The sequence below is a fragment of the Mus caroli genome, unplaced genomic scaffold (assembly GCF_978045245.1).
Source record: "Mus caroli unplaced genomic scaffold, Mus_caroli_1 scaffold_8, whole genome shotgun sequence".
NCBI lineage: Eukaryota > Metazoa > Chordata > Mammalia > Rodentia > Muridae > Mus > Mus caroli.
The window spans coordinates 19,703,832-19,730,686 of NW_028227263.1; the positions used below are offsets into that span (position 1 = coordinate 19,703,832).

At 50.8% G+C, this 26,855-nt stretch overlaps 1 protein-coding gene across 1 annotated transcript in view; it reads left to right on the forward strand.

Moving 5' to 3' along the window:
* Positions 1–335: 335 nt before the first annotated feature.
* Gsg1l (GSG1 like) overlaps positions 336–26,855 on the forward strand; it is a 199,688-nt gene continuing 173,168 nt past the window's right edge. Inside the window, exon 1 of the mRNA XM_021168971.2 lies at positions 336–908. Coding sequence (XP_021024630.1) covers positions 590–908 — 319 coding nt within the window. The 5' untranslated portion in view covers positions 336–589. The remainder of the gene's footprint in view (positions 909–26,855) is intronic.

The window sequence follows — 26,855 nt, forward strand, 5'->3', positions numbered from 1 at the left end:
TCAAACGCTGAGGCTCTGCATCCCCATCCCTTCCTAAGCTCCAGATGGGTCTTGCAGCCTTTGCAGAGGTCCCTGACAGCCTAAAGACCCACAGAAGCTGCCTTGTCACTTAGCTGGCAGGGCTGTGTGGGTCTGGGTGAGAGGTCTTCTCCTGCCTTGAGTGAGTCTCCTTTGGGAGCGTCTTGCCTGGGATCTCTCACTTGTCCCTATCCACTCCCGCGCGGATCTGTCCCCCGCCCGCGCCCAGCGTGGCGCGCCCCCTCTCCGCGCGCGGGCGGGCGCTGAACAGTGTCGCCGGCCGCCTGCAGGTGTCTCCCCACGGAGGGGCGCGCGTCCCTGCGCCGTGGCCGCTGCCAGGCGCCCGCGGCTGCTCGCCGAAGCGCACTCGCGCTCCGGGCTCCGGGCGCGCTGGTCGGCTCCACTCTGCGGCCCCAGTCGCCCCGCGTCCTCGTCGCCCCGCGTCCCCGCCGGGGGCCATGGGCCCGCGCCGCGAGCACCGTCGCCGACCGCAGGCACCTGAGCCCCGGGGCGGGCGCTGACGCGGGCACCGCTGCCAACTTCGCGCGGAGCTGCGGGCGGCGCGGGCGGCATGAAGACGAGCCGCCGCGGCCGAGCGCTCCTGGCCGTGGCCTTGAACCTGCTGGCGCTGCTCTTCGCCACCACCGCCTTCCTCACCACATACTGGTGCCAGGGCACGCAACGGGTGCCCAAGCCTGGCTGCGGCCAGGGCGGCGGCGCCAACTGCCCCAACTCGGGCGCCAACGCCACGGCCAACAGCACAGCCGCCCCCGTCGCCGCGAGCCCGGCCGGCGCGCCCTACAGCTGGGAGGCGGGCGACGAGCGCTTCCAGCTGCGCCGTTTCCACACTGGCATCTGGTACTCGTGTGAGGAAGAGCTCGGTGGCCCGGGTGAGTGCTGGCGCGGGGCTCCCGGGGGACGCGCGCCCTCAGGTCCCGGACCCGGGAGGTGGCGCGTCCCGGTCCCCCCCGCGCGCACCCTGGCTGCGAGTCCCAGCGAGTGCGGTCCCTCTTCGGCCTGAAGTCATTTCCCCGTGTACCCCTCCTTGCTCCCATCCGCCTGTCTCAGCTCGGGAGGTGATAGTGGGGGCCGGGGACCTTTGCTGTAGGCAACCCTTCCCACGGCAGATCTCCGGGGCCAGGAACCCAACGGTTCTGCTACTCTCAATCTGCGCTAAACGTCTATGATAGGGCTGGAGAAAGCAGGGAGTAGGGGAGTCTGATGAGCACCCTATGTCCTTCCACTAGCAGGGGTATCCTGGAGCCCTCCCAGGAGTGGATGCGGGAGTGGATGGTGTGGGAGGGAGAGAAGGGAGGCAGGCGGGAAAACAGGCAACTTAGGCACTGGAGCTGAGGGATCCTGGCTTAGCACAAGTCTCTTTCAGAACTGGGGAGGGGGCAGGCTTTTCAGAAAGTAGACCGATACTTCTGTCCCCTCACCCAGACAGCCGGGGCTGAAGTGAATACCCCCAAACGATAGCAAGTCTGGAGCACTCAGGGGACCTCTGCCTGATAGGGGACTGTGCCATATGGTGGGGTGGTACTGGCTATGAATTCAACCCACAGCTTTCGGGTACTAAGCCACTGTTCTGGCAGGATCCCCTTGGAAGCGCCGTCTCCCCCTTTATGTAGCTGTATCTTCCTCGCACTCAGCATAGTCTAAAAGCCTCCTGTCTAAAACTTCTTGCTTCCACAAGCCTGATCCTCCCACACCACAGCAGCCATGTGCCCCCTCCAGGCTCAGGTCTCCATAGACCTTCATACAGGACAACCCAAAGAATGAGAAGGGATGACCATGGGTCCTCCTCCAACTGCAGGCTGGAGGTCTCCTGCAACTGAGATCTGTGAGGCCCTGCCCTGGGGGACATGCTACCCTACAGTGACTGGATGGGCCTTGTCCCTGGCAGCTTGAGCCAACCTGCCCTGCCTTTGTAGTGTGCCTGGGCTCTCATTGGAGTCTGCTGGCTGTCCCAAAAGCTGTCTGAAGGCGGCCGCCCATAAGCTCTGTAGCCATCCCTTGCTCCGTGCTTGGGGCAAGCATCCCAAGCTTTATGTCCAAGCTTGACTGCTATGTTTTTTGTTTTTGTTTTTGTTTTTTTTTTTTTTTTTGGTTTTTCGAGACAGGGTTTCTCTGTGTAGCCCAGGCTGTCCTGGCACTCACTTTGTAGACCAGGCTGGCCTCGAACTCAGAAATCCGCCTGTCTCTGCCTCCCAAGTGCTGGGATTAAAGGCGTGCGCCACCACACCCGGCCTGTTTGTTTGTTTTTTAATGTTAACAGAAACGTGTTGAGAGCAATGCTAGAGAGCTTCAGTGCATTTTGAGCGCCAGGCCAAGCTAAAGTTGTCACCTGTGGAATCTTGTTACATCCTAGCCTCTGGGCCAGGCAGCCACTTGTGGAAGACCCATTTTTCAGATTAGGCTCAGGGGAGTTTGATGAGGGAGCTTGGATTGTCTTCTTGGTGGCTGGAGAATAACCAGAGGATTGATGGAGAAGGGGACCCATGCAGTTTGGGGACCTGAGACAGGAGCACTTATGGTCAATGTGAGACCTTCATCCCCCAGCCTCATTCGTCACGATGCTCCTGTGTGATCTGCTGGGTGGATAAAAACCAAACGCTGCTTTCCCTGGTTTTCCTTGGCTACAGCTTGATCCTCCCAGAAAATCACAATCGTCTTCCCCTGGGCTTGTCAAATAGTTGCGGATGAGAAATTTGGGAGGTCGAAGGCCATTCAGATGGGTTTCCCTCTCTGCTGTGCACAGCCCCCCAGATCTTGCCTTCACCACTGAGCTCCAAAGGGTGTCAGGATGTACCTGGCCTCAAACTTTTGTTGCCATGACAACCTGTCTTCTGGGTTCTGTGATGATTTTATTTTTTTTTTTTTTTACTCCAAGAGGGAAAAACATCCCAACAAGGCCTGAACAAATCCTGCCCTATTCTCCCTTGCTGTTGCTGCTGCTGTTGCTGCTGCTGTTGCTGCTGCTGCCGCAGCCAGGGAAAGCCTAGGCCCCTGTCTGTGCAGCTGGGTCCACCCTGGTGGGACTCCAGCTTGGGGATCCACACTGGCTCACTGGATGATCAGCAGCCCCCCTGCCTGGCTCCTCAGCATGGCTGCTCTTGCCTCTCTACCCCTGGGTACCTGTGAGGGGGCATTTTCTAAGGCCCCTTTCCCAGAGATGACACTCCAGCCTATCCTGAACAGACACATAGTCAATCAGCCCCACCCTAAAGAGCCTTCTTCTCCTCTCTCTAAGAGGAGGCATGACCGTCCTTACACAGTCAGAGAACAGCAGCCCTAAATGGTCTCTAGTCCCTTCCTGCAAATTAGATCTCTTACTGGGTTTGATATTTAGAAGAATTGGATTGACTGCACTGGGAGGAGGAGGCAAGGTTCAGGCCTGGGAGGAGGGGGCAAGGTTCAGGCCTGGAGAGGCAAGGTCTTGGGGTGCAAAGTGATGAAGCCGAGCTTATGCTGACTGTTGCTTTCTTATGTGGTGTGTGAGCTTTGGCCCTGTGTGAATGTAGTCTAGGATAGGAGTGTATCAGGAAGCCCAAGATTGTGGCATTATGAGCCTGCAAGACTGGCTGAGTGGCATTGGAGAGAGAGAAAGGGGTAGACCCTGGGCGAGGAGGAGGTGTGATCTGAGAGTGATGTAGGAGCTGGCAGGCAGCTCAGAAGTGGCAGCAGAGATCCTGGACCTGTAGGTTTATAGTCTGACTCTAGACTCGCTTTGCCCTGTGTGGGATGGTGGGTGGATGGATCTTCTTGCTACCACGAGACTTTGGCCAGAGCCTCTGCTTGCTACCCTGCAGATGGAGAGGAAAGCAGCCCACCCCACCCAAGGGGGTGGGGTTCAGTGACCCCATGGGGGCTGAGCCTCGCTTCTGCTACGCTGGCCTGAGCCACTGTATCTAGCCCAAGGACACCTCCCCTCCTTAGATCCTTCCTGCAGTCCCTGCAGCCCAGATCCACTGAAGCCTGGTGCTACTACCCTTCATCTCCGAATGCTGCTCTTGCTGACTCCAGGTCTTTACAGCCGTGCTGGCTTTTAACACCTCAGGCTCCCTCTGTCTCCAGGGCCTTTGCACAGGCTGTCCATTACCCGAGTGCTTTTCTCCCAGATCCACTCAAGACTGTTTTCCACGATTTCAGTCTGCTCAGGCACTCCCGACCACCTGAAGAAGACGGTCCCTACCTTATGTTCCCTGCATACACTCTTTCCCCCTAATTCTGACCATTGGTCTCACATCCATCTTTGTCAACAACACCTGTTTGCTGTGTGCCTTGTGAACTTGGGGGTAGATGCTTAAAATTCTTTTGGGATTTATTTGTTTTTATTTTATGTATATGGTATTTTGTCTGCATGTATGCCTGTGCACCACAGGAGTGCCTAGTGCCTACAAAGGCCAGAAGAGGGTGTCAGGTCTCCTGGAACTGGAGTTATAGACAGTTGTGAGCCACCATGTGGTTGCTGAGACTTGAAACCCTGTCCTTGGGAAGAGCAGCCAGTGCTCTGCATCACTGGGCCACCTCTCCAGCCTCTGGAATGGACTCTTATCTATGCTGTCTGTCACTTTATATGGAGCCTGGAATGGCAGCACACAGTAGGTACTCAGCAGAACTTTGTGGGATGTGTGTTAGTTGATGTCTCTGGTTCTTGGGATCAGTTCTTCCAGATCTAATTTGCTTCTGGGCAGGGGCAGACCACACTTTCCAGTGCAAGGCTAGCACACTCTCCCTTCCTGGAGGAGACATGAGTCAGGCATGACCCTTGTAATGCACCCGGCTGGGAGGTTGCTAGAGCCCAGGAGTATGTGGCCATCATGTTGGACAGGCTTCTTGCTGGGAGTGCATAGGAGAAGATGAGCTTTGAAAGGTACTGTAGCCCTCAACAAGCACTACCTCCTCTTACTGCATTGCAGCGGGTGCTATGGTCACAAGGACTTACCCAAGGTCACATATCTAGCAAGTGAAGTGGCCAAACTAGGGTGTGAGGTCCAGTGTGCATCCCACCCCACCTCCCGCATGTCTTGAATCCCTACCTCCAACTCAATCAGCCTCCCCCCACCCTGGGCTCCTCCGGCCTGTCTCACCGGGGAGAGCACTATTCTAGGAGTCACAAGCCCTGGGTTTGAGCGCAGACCCTGCTGCCAGCTTGCTAAGTGGCTTTGGAAGTCACACCCCCTCCCTGTGCCTCCTGTCTTTGCTTGGGTATAAAAAGAACATTAGTTGGCTTTGGTTTCTGCTGTGGAAGCAGGAGCCAGAGCACTGTTCTCAAGACCGCAGGTTTTAGGGTCAGTCTTGCTTCTCGTCCCTATCTCACCTGCTGTGTGACCTCTGGTTGGAGTATGCCCTCTCTGACACTCAGTTCCCTCAACTTGGGCAGGAGGACCATAATCATGATAGATTCACCAGGTTTTTAACCAGTGGTGTGGATAATCATAACTTTCTGTGGTCCAGCCTGGTGTCAGAGTGTGGGTAAACTTGCTTTCTGTATGTCAGAAGCCACAGGCCAGCAGCAAGGGCCATGTGCAACTTTAGTGTCCTGCAATGTCATTTAATAAGGGCCCAGTGTCTGGAAATGGAGGCAGTTCACAGAGCCACCTGGGCTTGGGGACAGGCTCTGCATCCATCCCTTCCTCCACACTACAGATGTACATGACAGTTCTTTGAGAGCTTGGGCCCTAACCCTGAAGTCCCACAGAACACCCCTTCCCATCACATCCCACTCTTCCATGGCCAGCTCAGCTTGATCTTGTCCTATGACCTTGGCTGACTGGCTGCTGCCCTGGGAACCAATCAGCCAGTAGCCAAAGGGGTTCTGTTAGATCTAAGCTGAGTCACTGCTGACACCTTCCATTTCGCTGGGAGCTTTGTTAGCTCTTGGGAACCCTCCCCAGGGCTATTCTGGCCTCCCTTTCTACTACAACACCTTCCTTAGTAGTCCTCCCTCAGTAGTCCTCCCTCAATAGCCCTCCCTCAGACCCAAATGCTGCTGCCACAGGACCTTTGCACTTGCTCAGGCACACACAGCTCCTTTGCTTTTTTAAAAAAGATTTATTTATTTTTAAATTTTATTTATATGAATATACTGTAGCCATCTTCAGACACACCAGAAGAGGGCCTCAAATCCCATTACAGATGGTTGTGAGCCACCATGTGGTTGCTGGGAATTGAACTCAGGACCTCTGGAAGAGCGCTCTTAACTGCTGAGCCATCTCTCCAGCCCTGTACAGCTCCTTTTCTTGCTGTGACAGCCTGCCTTTTGGGAATGACCATTCTGTTGAGTCGGTGACCTCCTGCTCAGCTCTGCCTTTCTCTCTATCCCTCGCTGTTCCAGAAGCTGCTTGTCTGTGCCAGCTAGCTTTCCTTTCTCTTTTCGCTGCCCTCCTCTTCTCCGTGGGACAAAGATTTGCACTGCTGCCAGTGGACCCTGCTGAATGTATTGGGGCCTAGTGTCATCTTAGGAGCCCTTTGTGTGGTAAGAGGCCAGACTGTTCTGTGCTACTGTGTCAGGGAGTTACTGCACCTTCTTCCTCTCTGATCACTCCATTCCTAAAATGTCCAGGGGACCCCGGAACCAAAGGGGCTATTGTTTCCCTTTATTAAATTTGAGGGTGCTGCTGTCTGGCCTCTACAATGCCTGTGGGGTGCGGTAGGGGTGTGTGTCATTGATGTCAGGTGACCAGGTGACAGAGCTGTGTGAAGGAGCTCGGCAGGACACCACTGCTGTTCTGAGGCCCAGCTCTAGACTGGAGTTCAAGATTATCTGCTGCCCAAGCAGTAGCAGTTGGCATTCTTGTCTGCCCAGTGCCAGGATTCCGTACAATCCATGCTCTCTTGGCCCAACTCCTGCTTCTTTCAGTCCTACCTCTGGTTACTGATGATGTGCAGTTCCCAGGTGAGACCTTTTCCAGACCCAGGGCCTTTGCTTAGGCAAGGCCTTTAGCTGGCACTCCCTCCTCTATTCATAGTTTTCCCAGTCCTTGGTGGTTCTACAGCCAACCTCAACCAGCCACACCTCCCTTAGTCTTTTCCCACTTCACTGAAACTCCTTGTTGATTTCTGGACACTTTTATAGTTTGTGTTGCTTTTTGATTGTTTATTGACACATTGTCTCACTCAGTACTCTTGGCTGGTCTGTAACTTGCTATGGAGACCAGGTTAGCTTTGAATTCAAAGAGATCCATCCTCTGATGCCAGCCAACATGCCTGCCTGCAAGCTGACAGTTTGCATCTTCTGTCCTAACATGCTCAAATGAACACCTGCAAGGCAGAGGCCAGCTCCTGCTGTCCTAAGGTCTGGGGTCCTCAGGAAGTGGGGAGGGGGTGTCATGTGGGTAGGAGATGACCTTGGCTTGGGCAGGTTCTCAGGTCTCAGGATGCGCCTGCCTGGGTGGGGACACTGGTGGAGGCAGGTCCAGCCCTAAGCAGATCTGATCATAAGTCCCTCCTGGTGGACACTGGTGGAGGCAGCCCTGGCTCTCTTACTCCCCTGGGAAGTCGGGACTGCATAGAGGGAGGCTTTGTGTCACTTCCTTCCTGTGCTTCCTCTCTGCCTTCTGTCAGCCATCCGCATGGGAGGTCACGATCTGTCTAGGAACAGTCCGAAGATTAATACGGCCCTGCTGCCTTTCCATTACATGTGGGTGGCAATGTGGTCCAGATTCGGAGGTGGGCTGCCCACACTGTTCAAGCTTGCCATTTTGGGGGAACTTGGCTGTGAGTGCAGGGCCCCTGGTGGGGATGTGCTAGTTGGGTTTTTTTATCAACTTGACATAAGCTAGTGTCAGCTGGAAAGAGGGAGCTTTAATTGAGAAAGTGCCTCCATCAGACGGGCTGTAGGCAAGGAGCACCTCTCTCTCTCTCTCTCTCTCTTCCTCCCTTTCTTCTTTTCTTCCTTTTTTCTTCTTTTCTTTCTTACTTTTATATCTATCTATCTATCTATCTATCTATCTATCTATCTATCTATCTATCTATCTATCTACCTACCTATCTATCCATCTATCTATCGGCATAATGGATTACATGGGAGGCCTAGCCAACTGTGGACAGTGCCACCATGGGCAGGTGGTACTGGATCGTATAATAAAGTAGCCTGAACAAACCATGCCAGTAAGCAGTGTTCCCCCAAGGCCTCTGCTTCAGTTCCCATCTCCAGGCCCCTCTCTTCCCTAAGCTGCTTTTGGTCACAGTGTTTATCACAGCCAGGGGAAGCTAACTGGGGCAGGGACACAGGGTAAGGACTCCCAGCTGGGCTTCTGGAAGCGAAGCTGGACGGCTTGTGGGTAGCTCTGGGTGGACAGCTTGTGGGTAGCTCTGGGTGGATGGCTTGTGGGTAGCTTTGGGTGGAAGGCTTGTGGGTAGCTCTGGGTGGATGGCTTGTGGGTAGCTCTGGGTGGGAGTGCTATGGCATCCTGTCTTGGGTTTCAACTTCCCAGTGTCAGTGTAGCCATAGAGAAGGGAGGGAGACAGGGACGCACAGTGGCGGGATGCAGAAAGAGTCTGAGAGGGACACAGAGCAAGGCTGAGGCAGATTCCAGTGGAAAGCAAAAGGGGAGGCTATGGCATGGACAGGCATACAGAGTCAGACGGAAACAGAAATAAATAGGAGAGGAGGCACAAACAGGCGTGCTCCCCATACACAGCCACACATGCACACTTTCATGTGTTCACAGGCACATGCATACACACATATGCACGGCACACACACACCAATGCACACATAAACTCATCCATGCACCCCATACCACCCCATACCAACTTGCCCTCATTTGCAAGCATGTCTCCATACATGCATATGTACATGCTTGCACATGAGCACATTTACACACACTCAGGCACATACAACCTATTTGTGCAAGAGCACACCCATATACCTATGAGTATCTGTATATAAATATCTCTATGCATCATGCTCTCAATGCTTTCATGCACATGTATACTCATGCATACTCATTCACACCTCTATTTATGCACACACACATACTTCCATGTTCTCACCTAGCCACACATATCTACATGCATGCACAGTGCATATGCATGCTCACAACCATGCATCTACTTGTATACATGTCCACACCTGAACACACATGATTTTAGCTGAACACACATGCCCCATACTTGCCTGCACATGCACAAACATATTCTTACACCTAACCCACACATACACACAGCACACATGCCAACACTTGCACACACACACACACACATACATATGCACACCCATGGGTATGCAGGTTTCTCTGCAGTATGCAAACACAGAAACTTGCTGTTTACCTCAGCAGAGGAACTCCGACACTGGTGTCCATCCTGGCGCTGGACCGCTTCACCGAATGAGTCCAAAGTCTGACACTCTGGCTTGCAAGCCTGCTCAGGGTTACTCTGACGTGGTAGAGTCTGAAGCATCAAGGCAGCTTTGGGTACTCTAGGGATACTCTGACGTGAAGGAGTTTGCAGTGGGCAAGCTCAGTTGGTTTTTAATCCAGTCTCACTAGGTCAGGCTGGCCTGGAACTGCAACCCCCTGGCCATAGCCTTCACAGAGCACTGCAAGCCTGCTGACTTCCATAGGCTAATCCCCTGACTATCTGACAGATCCTACTCCCAGACAGATCCTGACTACCATAGGCCAATCTCCCACGGCTGGACTAGTCTGACTCACGTTTTATTGAGTTGTTTTCTTGGGAACTTACTTTTTCAGCTAGGGTTTCAAGTGTATTGAATACCTTTTAGCGTGGAGAGAAAAATACCCGCTTTTCTATAAACTTTTTTTTCCCCCAGCTCATGTAAACATGAGTTTTCCTTTTCACCTGATTTGTCTTGCAAAAGTGTCTGAGGTGTGAGGCTCTAGGGAGGCTGCCTTAGCCCGTGGCCCAGCACTCACAATTTGCTGCTTTCTCCTCCTCTGAAGCCTTTCGGTGGGGCCGTCAGCTCCCACGCTCTCTCCCTGCCTTTCTAAACTTAACCAGAATTCTTGGATTTTTCAATTTTGTTTGCTTACATTTTCTGGCAGCTGCTTATTTTCTTGTGGCTATCCTTCCTGAGGTTTGTTTTGTTAATCTTTTCAAGTCAAAATTTTTGTCTGCATAGTTTATAACGATGGCTGCATTTTACTGCTTCGCGCTTGCCTCTGAGCACCACTTTGGCCAAGTCTCATGGGTTCCCAGATGCAGTGTCTTTGAAAATGATTTTGTACAACTTTGACAGCTGCAATTTGGTTCCTCAAGTTCCGAAATTTTAGTTTTGTTACTTCTTCATCCGAGCATAATTTAGCAGAGTGTTTACAGATTTCCCAGGGCATTTTTGTTGTTTTTGTTGTTGCTTGTTTGCTTACATTTTTGTCATTAATTTTTAATTGACTGAGTTATTGAAAAAGTGAGCAGGACAGGTCCCTGCATATACATTTGCATATTTGTGTTTATGGTAAACGTTTTATTTGAAACAGCAGGTGGAGTCCCTAAGTGTCTTTTAAGGCAGCTAGCTATACAGAGTATGAGTAAAGACTCTGGGGCCTGAGAGATGGTTCAGCAGTAAAGAGCATGTGCTGAACTATCGAGCACTGAAGTCCCTATCCCAGCATCATCCAGACAAGCTGCCTGTGGTCCCACATATGCCTGTGGCCTTAGTGTTGATGAAGGTGGACACAGTCATCCAAAGAGCTACCCAAACCACGGGCTTCAGGCTCAGAGGTCCTGCCTTGAAGGAATAAAGCAGAGACTGACAGAGGACACTTGACACCTTCCTCTGGCTTCCAGACGTGTGCCTATGCATGAAGATATGTGCATAGACACACAGACACACCGACACAGACACACAGACACACATCCATGCATGCATCATGTACACGCATGCATGCACGCATGCACACCCACACATGTACACACACACACATGCACACACAGGCACACAGGCACTGCTGTCTGTCCATCTTTGCTCCTTGTGTCTTCCATCAACTGGGTGGAGCAGGTCACTCTTTCTTTGCAGCAAGACTGTCTGTTCTTGCTTGCCTCTGGGATGGCTTGGTTTTTATTGAGTCTGAGTCTATGTTATTCATCACGAGGAAATTCATGGCAGTTATATTTTCGTTGTGGAATTGTGGAATTGATCTTTTCTCCAGATAAAATGGCTGTGCTCCCCAGTGAACGCTTTCTCCTCTGACTACTGTTTTTCATATCTGAGCCTTGCTGTCCTTTGTCACATCTTTGACATTTCCCTCTCCACTCTGCTTCCCCGTTCCCATGTCTCCTCTCTGGCCCAGATGCAAACCGTGCTTTCTTTTGGTACAAACTGAGGGTCTTAACCACTTAACACTTTATCACAAAGACATTGGTCTCACTTTTCTTTTAATTGAAACATTTATTTGTTATTGTAAGTATGTGTGTGTGTGGTGTGTATGTGTGTGTATGGTGTGTGTGTCTGTGTGTCTATGGTGTGTATGGTGTGTGTTTATGGTATGTATGTGTATGGTGTGTGTGTCTGTGTGTCTATGATGTGTATGGTGTATGTATATGGTGTGTGTGTGTGTATGGTGTGTGTGGTGTATATATGGTGTGTGTGTGTCTGTGGTGTGTATGGGGTGTGTGTATGGTGTGTATGGTGTGTGTATGTGTGTGGTGTGTGTATGGGATGTGTGTATATTATGCAAACATGTGTGAGTCAGAGGACCACTCTATGGTGTTGTTTCTCTCCTTACACCTTTGCATGGATGGGTTCCTGGGGTTAGACATCAGGTTTATTCAGCAAGACTTCCTTCCAGTCTCCCCTCTCTATTTTGTTCAAATGCCTTCAGCTCATAATTCTTTAAATTTTTTTTTTGAAACAGGGTCTTATTACTGCATAGCCATGGCTGGCATGGAACTTGCTATGTGGACTATGCTGGCCTTAAACTCACAGATCTACTTTCTTCTTCCTCCCCAGTGATGGGGCTAACAGTGTACAACGCCATTCTCAGTAACATCTTATTTACTAATATTTTACTACATGGGTTCTATTTTTTATTTATTTATTATATATGTAAGTATACTGTAGCTGTCTTCAGACACTTCAGAAGAGTAGGTCAGATCACATTACGGATGGTTGTGAGCCACCATGTGGTTGCTGGGAATTGAACTCAGGACCTCCGGGAGAGCAGTCAGTGCTCTTAACCTCTGAGCCATCTCTCCAGCCCCGGGTTCTATTTTTTAAAGATCAATTTCACTTTTAGTCCCTTATAGTCATTGCACCCATTGCAGGTCCCGTGTAGGCCAACAGAAGGCATCAGATCCCATGGAGCTGGAGCTGTTGTGAACCACTTGAGATAGGTGTTGGGACCTGAGCTTGAGTCCTCTGAAAGAGCATAGAGTGCTCTTAACCCCTGAGCCATCTTGGCAGCCTGAATGGGCTCAGTTTTTCTTTCTTTACTAATGACTTTAAAACATATCAATGCAAACTCAGTTTATAATTCTTGCTGACACTTCTAAACATCCCTTCTCTGGTAGGAGAAGAACATTAGTCACTTTGGAAGTCTGTTTTGCTCCTAGTTGTGACAATGATCATAGCTCCCTTTTGTGTCTGTGTGTGCTTCTATTGGCAGATTCAAACCCTCTTTGGAAGCTGCGCTCCAGTTTTTATATTGGTGGCCTTCCATGCACAGCATGATGGGGCGTGTATTGGCCACCAGCTGCGTGCCAGGCCCCATGCTGGATACTGGCTACAGCTTGGAAGAAGATGGCCTGCCAGTTTTCATGGTAGTGACAAAATGCCGATAAAACAACTTAAGAGGATTTATCTTGGCTCACAGTCTCAGGGGCTCCGTTGTGAACAGCTGCAGAGAGGAGACATGGAGGGCAGATGTGCTGCAGGTGTGCTGCAGGTGTGCTGCAGATGGGGTTTGCCCTTACCATGGTTGGCTTCCCCCAGCTCCTGCTCACTGTGAGTCTCTGTGGCCTTCAGTGTAGATGAATGTGGCTGCCTCCCTTACATCTGCTGGACATCATCCCATGTGTTCTGGCACTTAGGGTTAAGGAAGTGACTCTGGGGACCATCAGCCTATACTTTATTTCTTGGCAGAAATTAGCTATATTTTCTTTCCTTGAATTTTGTTTTTGTTTTTTTTGTTTTTTTTTTTGGTTTTTTTTTTTTTGAGCTGAGGATGGAACCCAGGGCTTTGGGCTTGCTAGACAAGTGCTCTGCCACTGAGCTAAATCCCAAGTCCTCCTTGAATTCTTGTGTGCTTCCCTCATAAATATACATATATATGCATTTAAAAAATTTTTTTTGAGACAAGGTGTGTTGTAGCCCAGGGTCACCTAGAATTCTCTAGGTAGTGAATGATGACCTTGAACTCCTGATCTGTCTTCCTCTACCTTTTGAGCGGTGAGATCACAGGTGTTTGCCACCACATCCAGCTTATGTGATACCATGGTTTTAAAACTGGGCTTTTATGCACCTTAGGTAGGCTCTCTACCAGGTGAGTTACACCCTCAGCCCAAGATATCTTGCTTTGAAGAGCCCCGCCCCCATGAGTGTGAGAGAGAGGGGGAGGGGGAGGGAGATCTAGGAGGTCACAAGCTGGCACGGAGTTCCCTGGAACTGGAGTTTCAAGCAGTTGTGAGCCGCCGCCGTATGGATTCTGGGAATGGAACCCAGGGTCTCTTCAATTCTCTTAACTGCTGAGCCACCTCTCCAGCCCCAAATGGCTTTAAAACTGTCCTGGTACTTAACAGAGATCAGCTCGGAAAGGGCTGATTGTGCTGACGATGGTTGTGACTTGATAAACTCCACTTTCTGAAGCAGCTTTTGGTTTGCGGCAAGCTGAGTGGAAGGTTCAGCGACCTCCCGAGGGACACACGCTCAGCTCCCTATTGCCTGAATCCCATACCCAAAGGGCCCACATGGCCATCGCCCAGGCCACAGTGAACCCTGTTATGCTGGGTGGTGTTAACTGTGGCCTTGGATGAGTGTGGAAAGCCCTCAAGGCAGTCTTCTATGCCCTGACTTTTCCTGCTGAGACCATTGCTTGGTCTCTTCCTCCATCTCCCTTCCAACCCTAGCAACCAATGATCTTCTCACTGTCACCAGCGTGTCACAGAGTTGACACAGAGTCTGGAGCCTTCTCCACTCTAGCTTTTATCACTAAACAATAATGTAACCCCTGCCCACCCTCCTTCCCTCCTCACCCACCCTCTGTCCTTCTGTCCCTCCCTCCCTCCCTCCCTCCCTCCCTCCCTCCCTCCCTCCCTCCCTTCCTTTCCCTTTTCCTTTCAGGCATACCAAGCACACACCCTCCAACAGCCACAAACACAACCTTTCCACATAGTTTTCATTTTATAGCTTATTTATTTACTGCTAAACAATATTTCACTCACTGGGCATATCATGGTTTATTTCACCCGTGGGAAGACATCTTGGTTGTTTCCAAGGTCAGGCAATAATTATGGACACTTGTGCTGTAAACAGGTGGACACAGATATCGCTGTTCTAAACACCAAATAATGTGGGTTTGGGGACTGTGAGAGAACTATGTTTACTAGTTCGGAAACCACCAGGCTGCCTTTCATTAATTTAGCTGCCACTACCAACTTGGATTTCCTGTTGCTCAAGCCCCTCCACCTTCTGCAGCTGTGGGCACTCTAGGTTTTAATCTTCACACTGTTCCATTTGCAGTCCTCTAGAACACACTCACTGATGGGACTGACTGCCGGTCTGTCTTCCAGGTCAGTTCTTCTTTTCTGTCTCACAGTTTTGCTGGGGTTTGTTCTGGCTTCATCACTAGCATTTGCGTTCCAGACAGTTTAGAGCCCATTCCTCAGCTCCTGGCATCTCTGGGCCTCAAGCACCTCCCACTTTTCTACCCCTACCCATCCTGCGTGTAACCCTTGATGGCCTGGAACTTTCTGTATAGATCAGGCTGGTCTGTAACTCAGAGGTCCTTCTGCCTCTGCCTCTCTAGTGCTGGGATCACAGACCTGCACCACCTCCCACTCCTCTGCCCTGTGCCCAGGGTGTGTCCATGCCAGACCAGCTTCAAGGCCTCCTAGTAGATGGTGGATCTTGCTTCCCCTGTGCTGTGTTCCGTGTTTGCTTTTTTTTTGGTTTTCTAAAGATGTGCAAAGCGATGCCAATGACAGAGAAGGTTCTAGGTCCTAGTTCCAGCTCCAGCACAGAGAACACAAATCAAAGAAAGGGAAACCCTTGGCTGGTAGGTTGGAGAATGTCACACATCTACTGCCCACCCTCCCGCAAATCCCAGCATTCTGGAGGTGGAGGCAAGCAGAGCTCTGTGAGTTCGAGGCCAGCCTGGTCTACAAGTAAGAAAGACCCTGTCTCAAAATGCAGGCACATGAAAGAAAGATAAAAAAATAAAACTAAGCCGGGCGGTGGTGGTGCACGCCTTTAATCCCAGCACTTGGGAGGCAGAGGCAGGCGGATTTCTGAGTTCGAGGCCAGCCTGGTCTATAGAGTGAGTTCCAGGACAGTCAGGGCTACACAGAGAAACCCTGTCTCGAAAACAAAAACAAAAACAAAAACAAAAACAAAAACAAAACTAGTTCTGGGGATGTGGCTCAGTGGGAGAGTGCTCACCTAGCAAGGCCCTGGCTTCCATTGCAAAAGAATACTAAATAAATAAAATAAATAGAAATAACTAATTAATTAATTTGTCGTCTGTCCCTCAGCTCTGCTAGCTAAGGCTCTGACATTTGTCCTCTGGGAGTGAAGTAAGTCTCTGAGCTTCAGGCCACTGGAGCTACACTCTACACTGTTGGAGCGAGATTTTCCATAGGACTGAGCCTGCGGTTCGCTCCTCTGAGTGTGTCTTTCTGCCCTTTGTGTGTTTCTAGCTCTTTCCGGGCCCATCCCTTCCTCATTTGGCTCCCGTTTCGCCTCCCTGGCAGCTCTCCTGGGCTAAATCTGTTCGTATCTCCCGAGCGAGCCGAGCGCTGGAGGCTTCTTGGGGTTTATATTTTCCTAGGGAATGTGAATGTGTGCTTTCAGGAATGACTTTGCACTTCTCACAGTGAGTGCGTGAAAAGGAGGTTTACCACCCCCACACCCCCACTCGCTCCACCCCACCCACCCCCGTATGCCAGGCTACTGTTTAGCTTGCCTGCTTGACTCCTTCCTCCCTCCTTCTCTTTATTCCTCTTGGCTTTTTCTTCTCTTTTATTCTTTGAGATGAGGTCTCTCTGGCTATGTAGCCCAGGCTGGCCCCTGTCTCCTAAGTCCTGAGATTACTGGTGTGGACCCTCCCTTTGGCTTACTTCTTATCCTTGGGTATGAGAGGGTACCTTCTGAACTCTCCTGTATTCACAAATGGGTGATGGCTTCCTTCTCCTCCTCCTCCTCCCCTGCGTCCCTTCATTTCTTTCTCCTTCTAAGTCTGGCTCAAGGACTTAGCTTCTTTCAGAGTCCTGCCTTTTCTGGATTTGTTTCCATTCCATACTGATACTTGCAGGTAGGCTCTCTCCTTCTCATCTCCTGGGGGTTGAATGTGGGAGAAGGCTTGCTCCCCGCCACCCGAGGCAGTCTGTAGTCCTGTCTTAGCGGAAATTCACGCTGTGCAACTCCAGTTCCTAGCATGTTTCAGTCCACCCCAGCTGCAAGTTTACTCTCTCCTTCAGGGCACCAACAGGGCAGCCCCCAAATGCCACGACTCTCAGCCCTGGGCATGGTGGATGCTGCGTGGATGGGTGATGGATGATCAGGTTGGTCTGGAACTTGGACAGGGCAATGTGGAGGTGTGGGTGCAGTGGGGAGTGGGGTGTGTGGGGTGTGTGTGCTGCTGCAGGGCAGTGCCATTCCTCGATCCTTCCTGGCTGTCCCCAGTGACTAGGGGATTTGTGGAAACCTCTGTGTGGTCTAGAAGTGACCATGGCCAGTTTCCCAGCAGCTTGCAACCTGTCTGCCTTCTGTGTTATGAGCATTGTGTGTGAGAGGTGGCTACGCAGGGCACCGGGCTTGTTCTAGGAGCTCCGTCCTCTGCTAAGGGTAGACTCAAGTAAAGAGAAAGGATGAGTGGGGGTGTGGCCAGGACTCAGAAGCAGGAGGAGAGTTAGAACTGCAGCTATTTATCCAGTCACCCCATGTCTGTGATCAGCTCAGCACTGCACTAGGACCGAGGCAGACTCCCCTCCCCATCCTGGCCTCTGAACCTTTGTCCCACAGGCACTGTGGATGAACAGTGGGTGGCATGGGGTTCTTCTGTCCTGTGAGAGAGTCTCCTGTGTGATCTTGAGAAACTCACTCTGCCAAATGGTGCTTCATTTTACCCATCAATAAAACAAGGCTAAAAATCCACGTGGGCCTGGTGGGGGTGGGGGTGGGGGTGGGGGTGGGGGTGGGGGTGGGGGTGTGGTTCCTAGGCCCTTGTCTAGATTGTGGCTGGCAGTCAACCCCTAGGACACGCAAGACATGTTTGCTGCTATCAAGTCCTTATAGAACACTTGGAAGGCAGAGAGTGTGACAGGATATGACACGGGACGGGAAGATGCGGGGCTGCTGCATCTGAGTTGCTTTTAAGAGGTGCCGGGGTTAGTCAGCTTGCCTGGTGGCTCCAGAGCCCTGGGCAGGTCTTGCTGCATATCTAAGCAGCTAGAGCCCAACAGATAGAGGCTCTTATTTCTTGGGGACTCCTCGAAGTACCTGGAAGGTACCCATCCCTGGCACTTGTAGTCACTTGTAGGGGGAGGGGGAGAGGGAGAAGGAGAAGGAGAAGATGGTGATGATGATGGTGATGATGATACAACACTTCTGAGTCCTGTTGAACGTGCAGTACCAGTTTCTCCTCTTCCTCTTCTTTCTCCCCCTCCCCCTCCCCCTCCCCTCTTCCTTCTTTCTTTTTTGTACTAAGGATACAGTGAGGAACAAACCTAGATGTCTGTTCTTAGGAATCTCCTGTTGTTCTGGGATGCAGCACTGAGAGGGATGCCTTAGTCATTGTTCTATTGCTGTGAAAAGGTGCCATGTCCAAGGCAAGCTCTAAGAGAATGCATTTAATTGGGGGGCTTAGCTGGGCAGTGGTGGCATACACCTTTAGTCTCAGTACTCAGGAGGCAGAGGCAGGTAAATCTCTGAGTTTAAGAGCAACCTGATCTACAGATGAGTTTCAGGACAGCCAGGGCTACACAGAGAAATTCTGTCTTGAAAAACCAAAAATGAATAAATAAATAAATTGGGGAACTGCTTCAGAGGGTTTGTCCCATAACCATCATGGTGGGGAGCATGGCAGCAGACAGGCAGGCGTGGCATGGCGTTGGAACAGTAGCTGAGAGCTTACATCCTGAACCACAAGTTGGAGGCAGAGAAAAAGACTAGGCCTGGAATGATCTTTTGAAACCTCAACATCTATCCCCAGTGACACACCTCTTCCAACAAGGCCATGCCTTCTAATCCTTCCCAAAGAGTTCTACCAACCGTGAACCAAGTCGTTTAACAGGCATGAGCTTACATGGGCCATTCCCGTTCAGAGAATAGAAGGAACAAGCAACTTGGATAACTCTGGAAGCCAGAGGCACAAGGAAAGAAAGTAATGTAGGCAGCCAGGCATGGCTCACAGTTGCAATCCCAGCACTTGGGAGGTTGAAGCAGGAGGATCACCTATTTGAAGTCAGCCTGGGGTTACATAGAGACCTTATCTCAAAAATGTAGATAAACACCAGCATAGGGGCACCAGATTGCAGTTTCTGAGGAGCTGACTTCTCTAGGGTGGCTGAGATAGGGGGCACCCTGGGGTGATGACATTTCCCTTGGGACCCAAATGCTTAAACAGAGTCTCCCAATGGAGAGCTGGAGAGAGAACTAGACAGAGGGAACAGTTGTGCAAAGGCCCTGAGGTGAGAGTAGGGACCTGACGGCAGACCTGTGGATCACAGGGGTCCAGGCAGGAGAGGCTGGCACCTAGAGCTGTGAAGATGGGTGCGAGGAGCCAGTGGAGTGGAGGCTGTTCTGAATGAATACCCAACAGACCTCACCAGCTGATGAAGGCAGCCCAGGAGCAGGGACCCTTAGGTGTTTGGTTTAATAGACTCATGAGTGATGCTGTTCTCTGAGAATTACAAAAATAGGGGAGGAAGCAGTGCAAGGACAAAAAGCAGGTGTTTTAATTCTATACAGCAGGTGTTTTAATGTCTACTGTGCAGACACATCTGTGTTTACTTCTGGACTGCTGAACCAAAGACAGAGTTCTGAGCGCCTGTGGATTCACGTGTTTATGCATGTTCGTGTGCATTCATCCACACACATGCATGTTGATGAGCACATTCAGTGTCTGCGTGTCCATGGTGCATACATGTTTCATGTGTGTACATGGTTGTAAACACTCTGTTCATGCACAGCTGTTCATGTACGGGGACATGCTTGTATGTACAGGAGTGTGTTTGTGTGTATGTTTGTGTATGCCTTTGGGTTCATGTGCATATGTGCATGCATGCATTTACATGTTCATATGTGTGTGTGCACCTGCGTGTGCATGTAAGTTCTCCTAGGACTTCTTACCTGCTGTTGTCATGGGCTGACTCAGGCTTTGTTGTGGGGCTGTCCTGTGCTTTGTGGAGTTTCTAGAGCACCCATGTCCTCTACTAACCAGAAATCTACAGGGGCCACCCACAGCTGTGACAGTCACAAACATCTGAGACACCACCGAGTGAGTGTCCTCTGGAGGAAAATGTATTTCTAGTAGGGAACTTACATGGGACCTTCACAGAGACACTGACTATTGTCACAGGAAAGAATGGCATAAGTGCCCTGTGTCCTTGCCCCAGTCACTATCCTGATCATATTGCTTTTTCCTATAAACCTCAGAGACTGCTTCAGAGCTCTCCTTAATGGTTGCACAGTAGCTAAGGTTGCCCATTAGGTGAAATCCATCTAATTTCCCATTTCCAGAGTTGAAAGAAAGAGAGAGGGAGAGAGAGAGAGAGAGAGAGAGAGAGAGAGAGAGAGAGAGAGAGAGAGAGAGAGAGAGAGAGAATACAGAACGTTCATTTTTGGGCCACAAGCTGATTTACAATCAGATCCAAATGGCAGCCTTTAACCATTTGTGTCCTAGAGTGTCCCTCAGTGTAAACACAGATATCCTCAAGTGCTTTCTTTCCATGGTCTAGGTGGATCCTTAAGTGAGAGGGTCTACGGGTGAACTCTGTAACTCGATTTGAGATTTTGGTGGTAAGGTGGGCAGGTTACTTCAGCAGGGCCATCGGGTAGTGGGCGCCACCAACGTGAGTTGGTAAATAATTTGAAAACACTCAGTGGTTATCAAGTGCTGGATTTAATAATGGGAATCCTGCAGAAAGAAGATCCCAGAAGCACGGCAGGCTGGGGGCTGGCAGCGTCCTCTGGCTATTGGCTGTAGGATGAGGTGGCTATGGTCAAGGCTGCGGGAATCTGTATGAGGCTTTGTTCAGGCTCGGTGTAGCCATGGAGACAGATGTCCCCCCTTCTCAGGGAGCCAGTCCAACTGCAGTGCAAATGTGTAGACCACACACATCCCATTGCCTCCTCCTACAGCTTCTGACTTGGGCAGAAGGCAACAGGTTGGGAGACCCTGGGGAACACAGGGCCTGGACTGAAGTGCTGTGGGTTCAGGTTGCTTCTGCCTCTCTGTGAACTTGGGTATGTCCTTAGCCTTTGAGATCCTCAGTTCCTTCATCTGCAAAGTGATGCTAAAAGCAATTTCCTCTGCAGGACTGTGGTGCCGGAGCTCCGTGAACTTTCAAGGCTTCTTGAATGTGGCCCAACTCACTATTTTCTTAAGAGCGACCTAACAGCCCATTGGAAACAAGAATACAAAACCTGTTAGAAGCCAGGGAACCAACAAGGTTCCTGACATCCTTAGGTTCACAGGGCGCTTCTCTGGTTTCTTGTTGAATATTTAATGACAGACCATAGAATTGGACACCCCAAAACTCTGCTCTTGAGTGACAGCCACAGCTGGGAGATGCATGAACCCAGCAGGACCTGCTGCAGTCTTAGGCTGATCAAACTCAGCTAGGCTGGATGGCTGTTGGATCTGTGAAGCAGGCTGACAATCGTGCTGCTGTGGGAACCCACCCATATTGCGGACAGGTTCACTCAAGGCTGGATCAGAACCCAACACTGATCAGAGATGTAGATAGATACCAGGCAGTCGTGTGTGTGTGTGTGTGTGTGTGTGTGTGTGTGCACACGCGCGCGCGCGCGCACCCGTGCACATGCGTGTGAAGAAAGATGGGCAGTGGTGGCCCTGCCGTGCACCAGTGGAACATTTGATGGTAAGCTCTGTTCAAGTCCACAAAGCTAGAAAGCAGGACCTAAAGGGTGTGCTAGCAGCCAGCAGGAGGCTCAGCAGGGCTTCAGTCAACTGTGAACTTGGTGAAGAAGGGGAGTAAAGATCCCTACGGAGTTTTAGATCTTTGTTGTTGCAACTGTGGTTGCTAATGTTACAGTGACTTTGTATCACAGGAAACATTTGTATCATTTCCCAACACCAGAATGGGACTTTGGGCAACATCAATAGAAACATTATGAAAAGCAAGAGGAAGGTGAAGGTTTCTCTCTCTCCCATAGTGGGGGCCCACTTAAGCATTTGGGGTCAATCTTGTTTGGCCTGGGTGAAGAGGAACGAGGATGAATTGGTGAGGAAGAAGAACTAGGCAGCTCATGGGAAGTGTAGTTGTTCTAGTCATCCACTAATGGCTTATAATTCTAAGAGTGAAGAAAGCTAGGGAAACACACTCCACTCTCTGGTGTGCACACCTTTCTAAGGAGTCTCACCAGACACCTGACTCTCGAGTGTGGGGCATGTAGTTAACACAGAGACTATGGAGACAAGAGTTTTAAGCCAAGGAAAGGAAGGACAGAGGTGAGTGGCTGGGGGCATCTGTGTCAAGTGCCCAGAATCACCATGCAGGAGAGATGATGAGAGGACACTGTGTGGCTGTGGCCTCAGCTCAATCCAGGTATTCATGCTGAGGAAGAAGGTATCTGGAGGTTGACCCTGAAGGGAGCTGGTGAGGTCCTGTCTGAGGACTTAGCTAGAAATAGACAGCAAGGACCCTGGGCAGATTCCTCAGGGAAATAGAGAACCCCTCAAGAAGACTGTGGGACACCACAAGGGACATGGCTTGGGGTTGTCCTAGTGGGGAGGGATGTGGGGTCTTCTCACACACCCTGTGGGACATGTACCTGGCCTCTGCTGGGCCCTAGCTGCCTCTTGCTGTGATAGGGAAAAGCAAGCCAGGGGTCAGAGCATCAGGCAGCAAGGAGCCTGTGGCATTGTGCAGAGTGACTGGGGAGTGCCAAGCTTGTGGGTGGCTATGGTAGAGGTGATTTTCAATGGGGTGTTTCCTGTGTGGTGCATGCTGGATGACTGTGTGTGTGTGTGTGTGTGTGTTGCACGCATAAGCATGAAGATGTATGTTGATACTGGGTACTGTTCTCTCTCTCTCTCTCTCTCTCTCTCTCTCTCTCTCTCTCTCTCTCCCTTCCTTGTCTGAATCAGTGTCTCTCAGTGACTTGGACCTTACCACTTGGGCTAGGTTGGCTGGCCAGTGAGCCCCAGGAACCCTGTCTGATTCTGGGTTCTGGGGTTACAGACACAGGCTGCCATGTCCCCTCAACTCCTGGGTGACCATTTGACAGGCATCACTGAGCTCACAGAAGCTACAAGAATCTTCAAGGCTCTTTGTGCACACTTACCTTTGAGATACCAATCTGTGACCTTATCACTTGGCAGATGCCGAGGGGAGCTGGCAGATATGTGGACATGAAGCAAGAATCACTTGCTTAGGCTGCCTCCTCTGTCCCCAAATCACCTATTCCAGCCTCTCTTGGTCATCCAAACAGCTTTTTGTCACAGTGTCATTTGCAGGCTCGGGGGAGCCCTATACTGACAAGCAATGATCTCTAGAGGAGAATGGCCTGGTGGCACTGATGTGACCTGGTAAACCAAGAGAAGCACTCTCAGCTTTGCTTCAAGCTTTAATCACGGGGAGCTTGCAGGCTGGCCACCACACCTGGCCTGCAGCAGGCAGGTAGACTTCCCATCTGTAGGGTCAGGTTGTGAGAGATCTTGAGTGCTCAGGCTGACATTTGCAGTCAGTCCTGGGAAAACTCTGAATAAGACTTTAAGTGACTTATTATTTGGGTCACTCTATAGATCTAGTGTGACAATAGGGCTCTCATGGCACGTGGCATTTTATTTTATTTTATTTATTTATTTATTTATTTTTGGTTTTTCGAGACAGGGTTTCTCTGTGTAGCCCTGGCTGTCCTGGAACTCACTTTGTAGACCAGGCTGGCCTCGAACTCAGAAATCCGCCTGCCTCTGCCTCCCGAGTGCTGGGATTAAAGGCGTGCGCCACCACGCCCGGCAGGCACGTGGCATTTTAAACATAAAGTGCTGGATGAGATTGTGTTCATGAATGTGGACCCCGAAGCCTTCGGGGTGCAGCACGTGCAGAAGGATAAGTGGGTGTCAGATGATAGTCTCCAGTGGCTGCTCCCTCTGGTCTCAGGGAGGAGGCTGTTTGTCTCGTTTTGTATTTGAAAGGCTCTCTAAAACTCATTGGAAATGCCCAGGCATGAAGTGTGGCTGAGACCACTGTGTCCTGGGGTCCGAGAGGGTGTATTCACAAGCCAGATCCTATCCTCCCATGGGACAGAGGTGGACTGGCAGTGTGAGGTATCAAGTCACTTGTCCACCTCCTGGGGAACACTGCACAGTGTTTGCAGATGCCAGTGCTAGAAATCAGAATTCGGCTTAGTGTCCTTCAATACGTAGGGCAGCTCAGACCATGAATACCCTGGCAGGTGTCAGCAGCTGGGAACTCCCTGAGTCCTGGCCACCCATGTCCTGTAGGGAGCCCAGGACCCCACCTCTGTTTCCTAGGGGGCCAGTAGGCTGAGCTGGGGTTATGTATGTTCTGCCCTGTACTGCTTGGAACGGTGCCAGACACGGAGCCGCATCTCCAGTTAATTTTCTGCTCTCCACTAGGCTGCGATGGTTCAGTAATAAACTGTTTTTTATGGCCTTTCTTTACATCAATTTCTGTTGTAACATTTCACCCCACTTCTGCGGTCTTAGCAGTGACAACGAGCGAGCGGCCTTTGTGCTTCCCTGTCCTACCCACCGAGCACTGTTTTCTGAGTCACTCCTACGCTGCTGGGTGTTCATAGTAGTTGATTTTTGTTTCCGTTCAGCCGATGACACGACGATTATCTCCTTGAAAGGTTTTCTTTGTTGAACCATTTCTTCAGGAGACTGCCCCAGCTTGCTGCTTTTCTTGTCTCTCTTCTTCCCTTTATTCTTCACTCCTTTCTATCCTTAATTAATTTTGGGGGGGGGGATGTGAACTGGAGGTGATGGCCTATCACAAGGGCTTGTAATCTCAGCCCTTGAGAGACTGAGGCAGGAGGATAGTGATTTCAAGACCAGCTTGGGTTACATAGCAAGACCTGACTTAGACAGACAAACAGACAAAATCATTTTTTCAAAAATCATTTGCCCATGGCTTAAAATTGAGAGTCAAAGTGGTGCAGAGCCCAAAGTTCCCCTCTTGTCAGCACAGCTGCTAAGACTTCTCACCAGCCTTCTGGTAAATGGGGCTGCGCTGCCCACTCTTCTGACTTGTGGGAGTAGATGTGGGGCAGAGCAGTCCTGTGTGGGAAGAACAAAAAAAGGGCTTTCTGAGGAGGGAAGTGTGAGTCACCAAGGCTGGGAGGAGAAAGGTGAAGGAGGGAGAGCAGGAAGTGCAAAGGCCCTGGGGTGGGAGTGGATCCCATTGGCAGAGAGGAAGAGCTCTGAGCAGATGTGGGCTGTAACAGTTCCAAGCTTTGGAAGGGGCCTCGTGCAGCCCTGTGGGGGCTGCAATGACGGGTTGGGCTTCAATCTATATATGTGGGCTTTCATTTTGGAGGTGACGGGCTGGGATATGTATGACCAGTGAGCACACTGGCCAAAGAGTGCAGTGTTGGATAGAGTCGGAAACAGGAAGCTTGCCAGAGTGTGCTGTAGGGCAGAAACATGGGTGGCTCAGGCCTGGGAGGTGGGGAAGGTGGATGGAACTGGATGGATTTTGTGCCCATTGCTGAGAGAAGAAAGACTGAGGTGGGAGCAGGCTTCTTGGTGAAACTTGGTTAGGTCTAGTGAGAGGGAGTGAGTTTGAATTCAGACCTGATGGTTAATGTGTGAAATCTCAGAAGCAATGCCAGCTAGCCAGGCAGATGGCAGAATAAGTCCCAGAGATCAGGGATATGACCCAGACTAGAGATTCTGGATCAGGATGATGAGTGAGGCAGTTACAGGCTTGCTCATCTCCCATGAGCCTCTTCAGCTCTGGGCATTCCAGTTTTTACTTAACAGTTTAAAAAAGTAACGACAACCTGTCATGAGCTTGAAGTGACGGCATGGCTGCTTGCATTTGGATTCTAGAGGTCCCTTTCCTTGTCTCGGAGGCTTCTTGTGATCTGAAGTGAGAAGGACCATCTGGGTCTGATAGGCACAAATACAGGCTCACCCGACACCTTCGCAGACTCCAGCCAGCTTTGCCGAGACACGGATGGATGTGCGCCCTGTAGAGGACCGCTGGCTCCTCTCTTCTGCATCTCCAGGATCGTGTGCTATCTTCCTCACCCTTTGAGGGGCCCCGTGGGTCTCTCAGCTACAGCCTCAGGAGGTCATGTGTGGAAGACAGAGGTCAACCTCAGGCGTCAGTCCTCAGGCGCTCTTCAGCTTGTTCTTAGTTTTATTTATTCTCTGGAAATGACATACGTGTAAATAATATATCTTAATCATGTCCACCCCTCATTTCCCCTTCTGATTCCTTCTAGGAACCCCCCCCCCCCCCGTGACCCTTCCCACCTATCACATCTCCCTCTCAACTGCATATCTTCCTTTGATAATTATCATTTTTTAATTTATTGAGTCCAGTTAGTTCTGGCCACATGCACATGGGCATGGGGTCTTTTTCTGGGATCTGGGGAGCCAACCAGTGGCCACACTCCTAAAGAAAAGTGACCCCCAACCCACCCAGCATCTATTCATCATGAGCAGCGTCACGTCATGCCTTGTTTTCTGTTTTGTTTTGAGGCAGGATCTTGTAGTGCAGCAATTCTCATGCTGCATAGCAGATATTTATATTATGATTCATAACAGTAGCGAAATTACAGTTAGGAAGCAGCAACAGAATAATTAAATGGTTGGGGGTCACCAGAGCATGAGGAACCATATTGGAGGGCTGTAGCTTTAGGAAGTTTGAGAAACACTGCTCTAGTGCCTAGGCTGGCCAACCGGTGAGCCCCAGGGGTCTCCTGTTTCCACCTCGCTGGTACAGGGACTATGGATATCCATCACTGTGCCCGGTTGCGTTTTTATGTGCATTGGAGACAGAAACAGGAGAGACCTCTGAGTCCCCAAGTCTACATGTCGAGCCCTTTCCCCAAAGAGCCAGCATCCTAGCCCCCAGGGCATGCGTCCCACCCAGTGATCTCACCGTCCACTGAGTAGCAGTTGCAACCTTCTACACTGAGTGGCTTTCTGTCAGACAGTTTTGTGTACATTCAGGAAGTGGCTCTGCTGTTGTGTCACCCTGTATGCAGACAGTGTGCATCTAGCATATACCTAGAGTGCCTCGACTTGCTATCCAGGAGTTCGGCATTCCCTGCTGTGTCAGATCCCAGACGGAGACCTCAAGCTTGGGATGCCTGCACTGGGGAAAATCAATAGGTGAGGGGAAGGCATAGTGTTTGTGTCTCAGCATGGCGCAGATGTGGAACCACGGAGGCCAGGCTCAATACCATTCTCCAGGCACCTGAATTCCTCCTGTTGCCTGCAGGGGACTGCAGACCAGAGTCAGGCAGCCTACCTAGTTACAAGTGGCTGGCA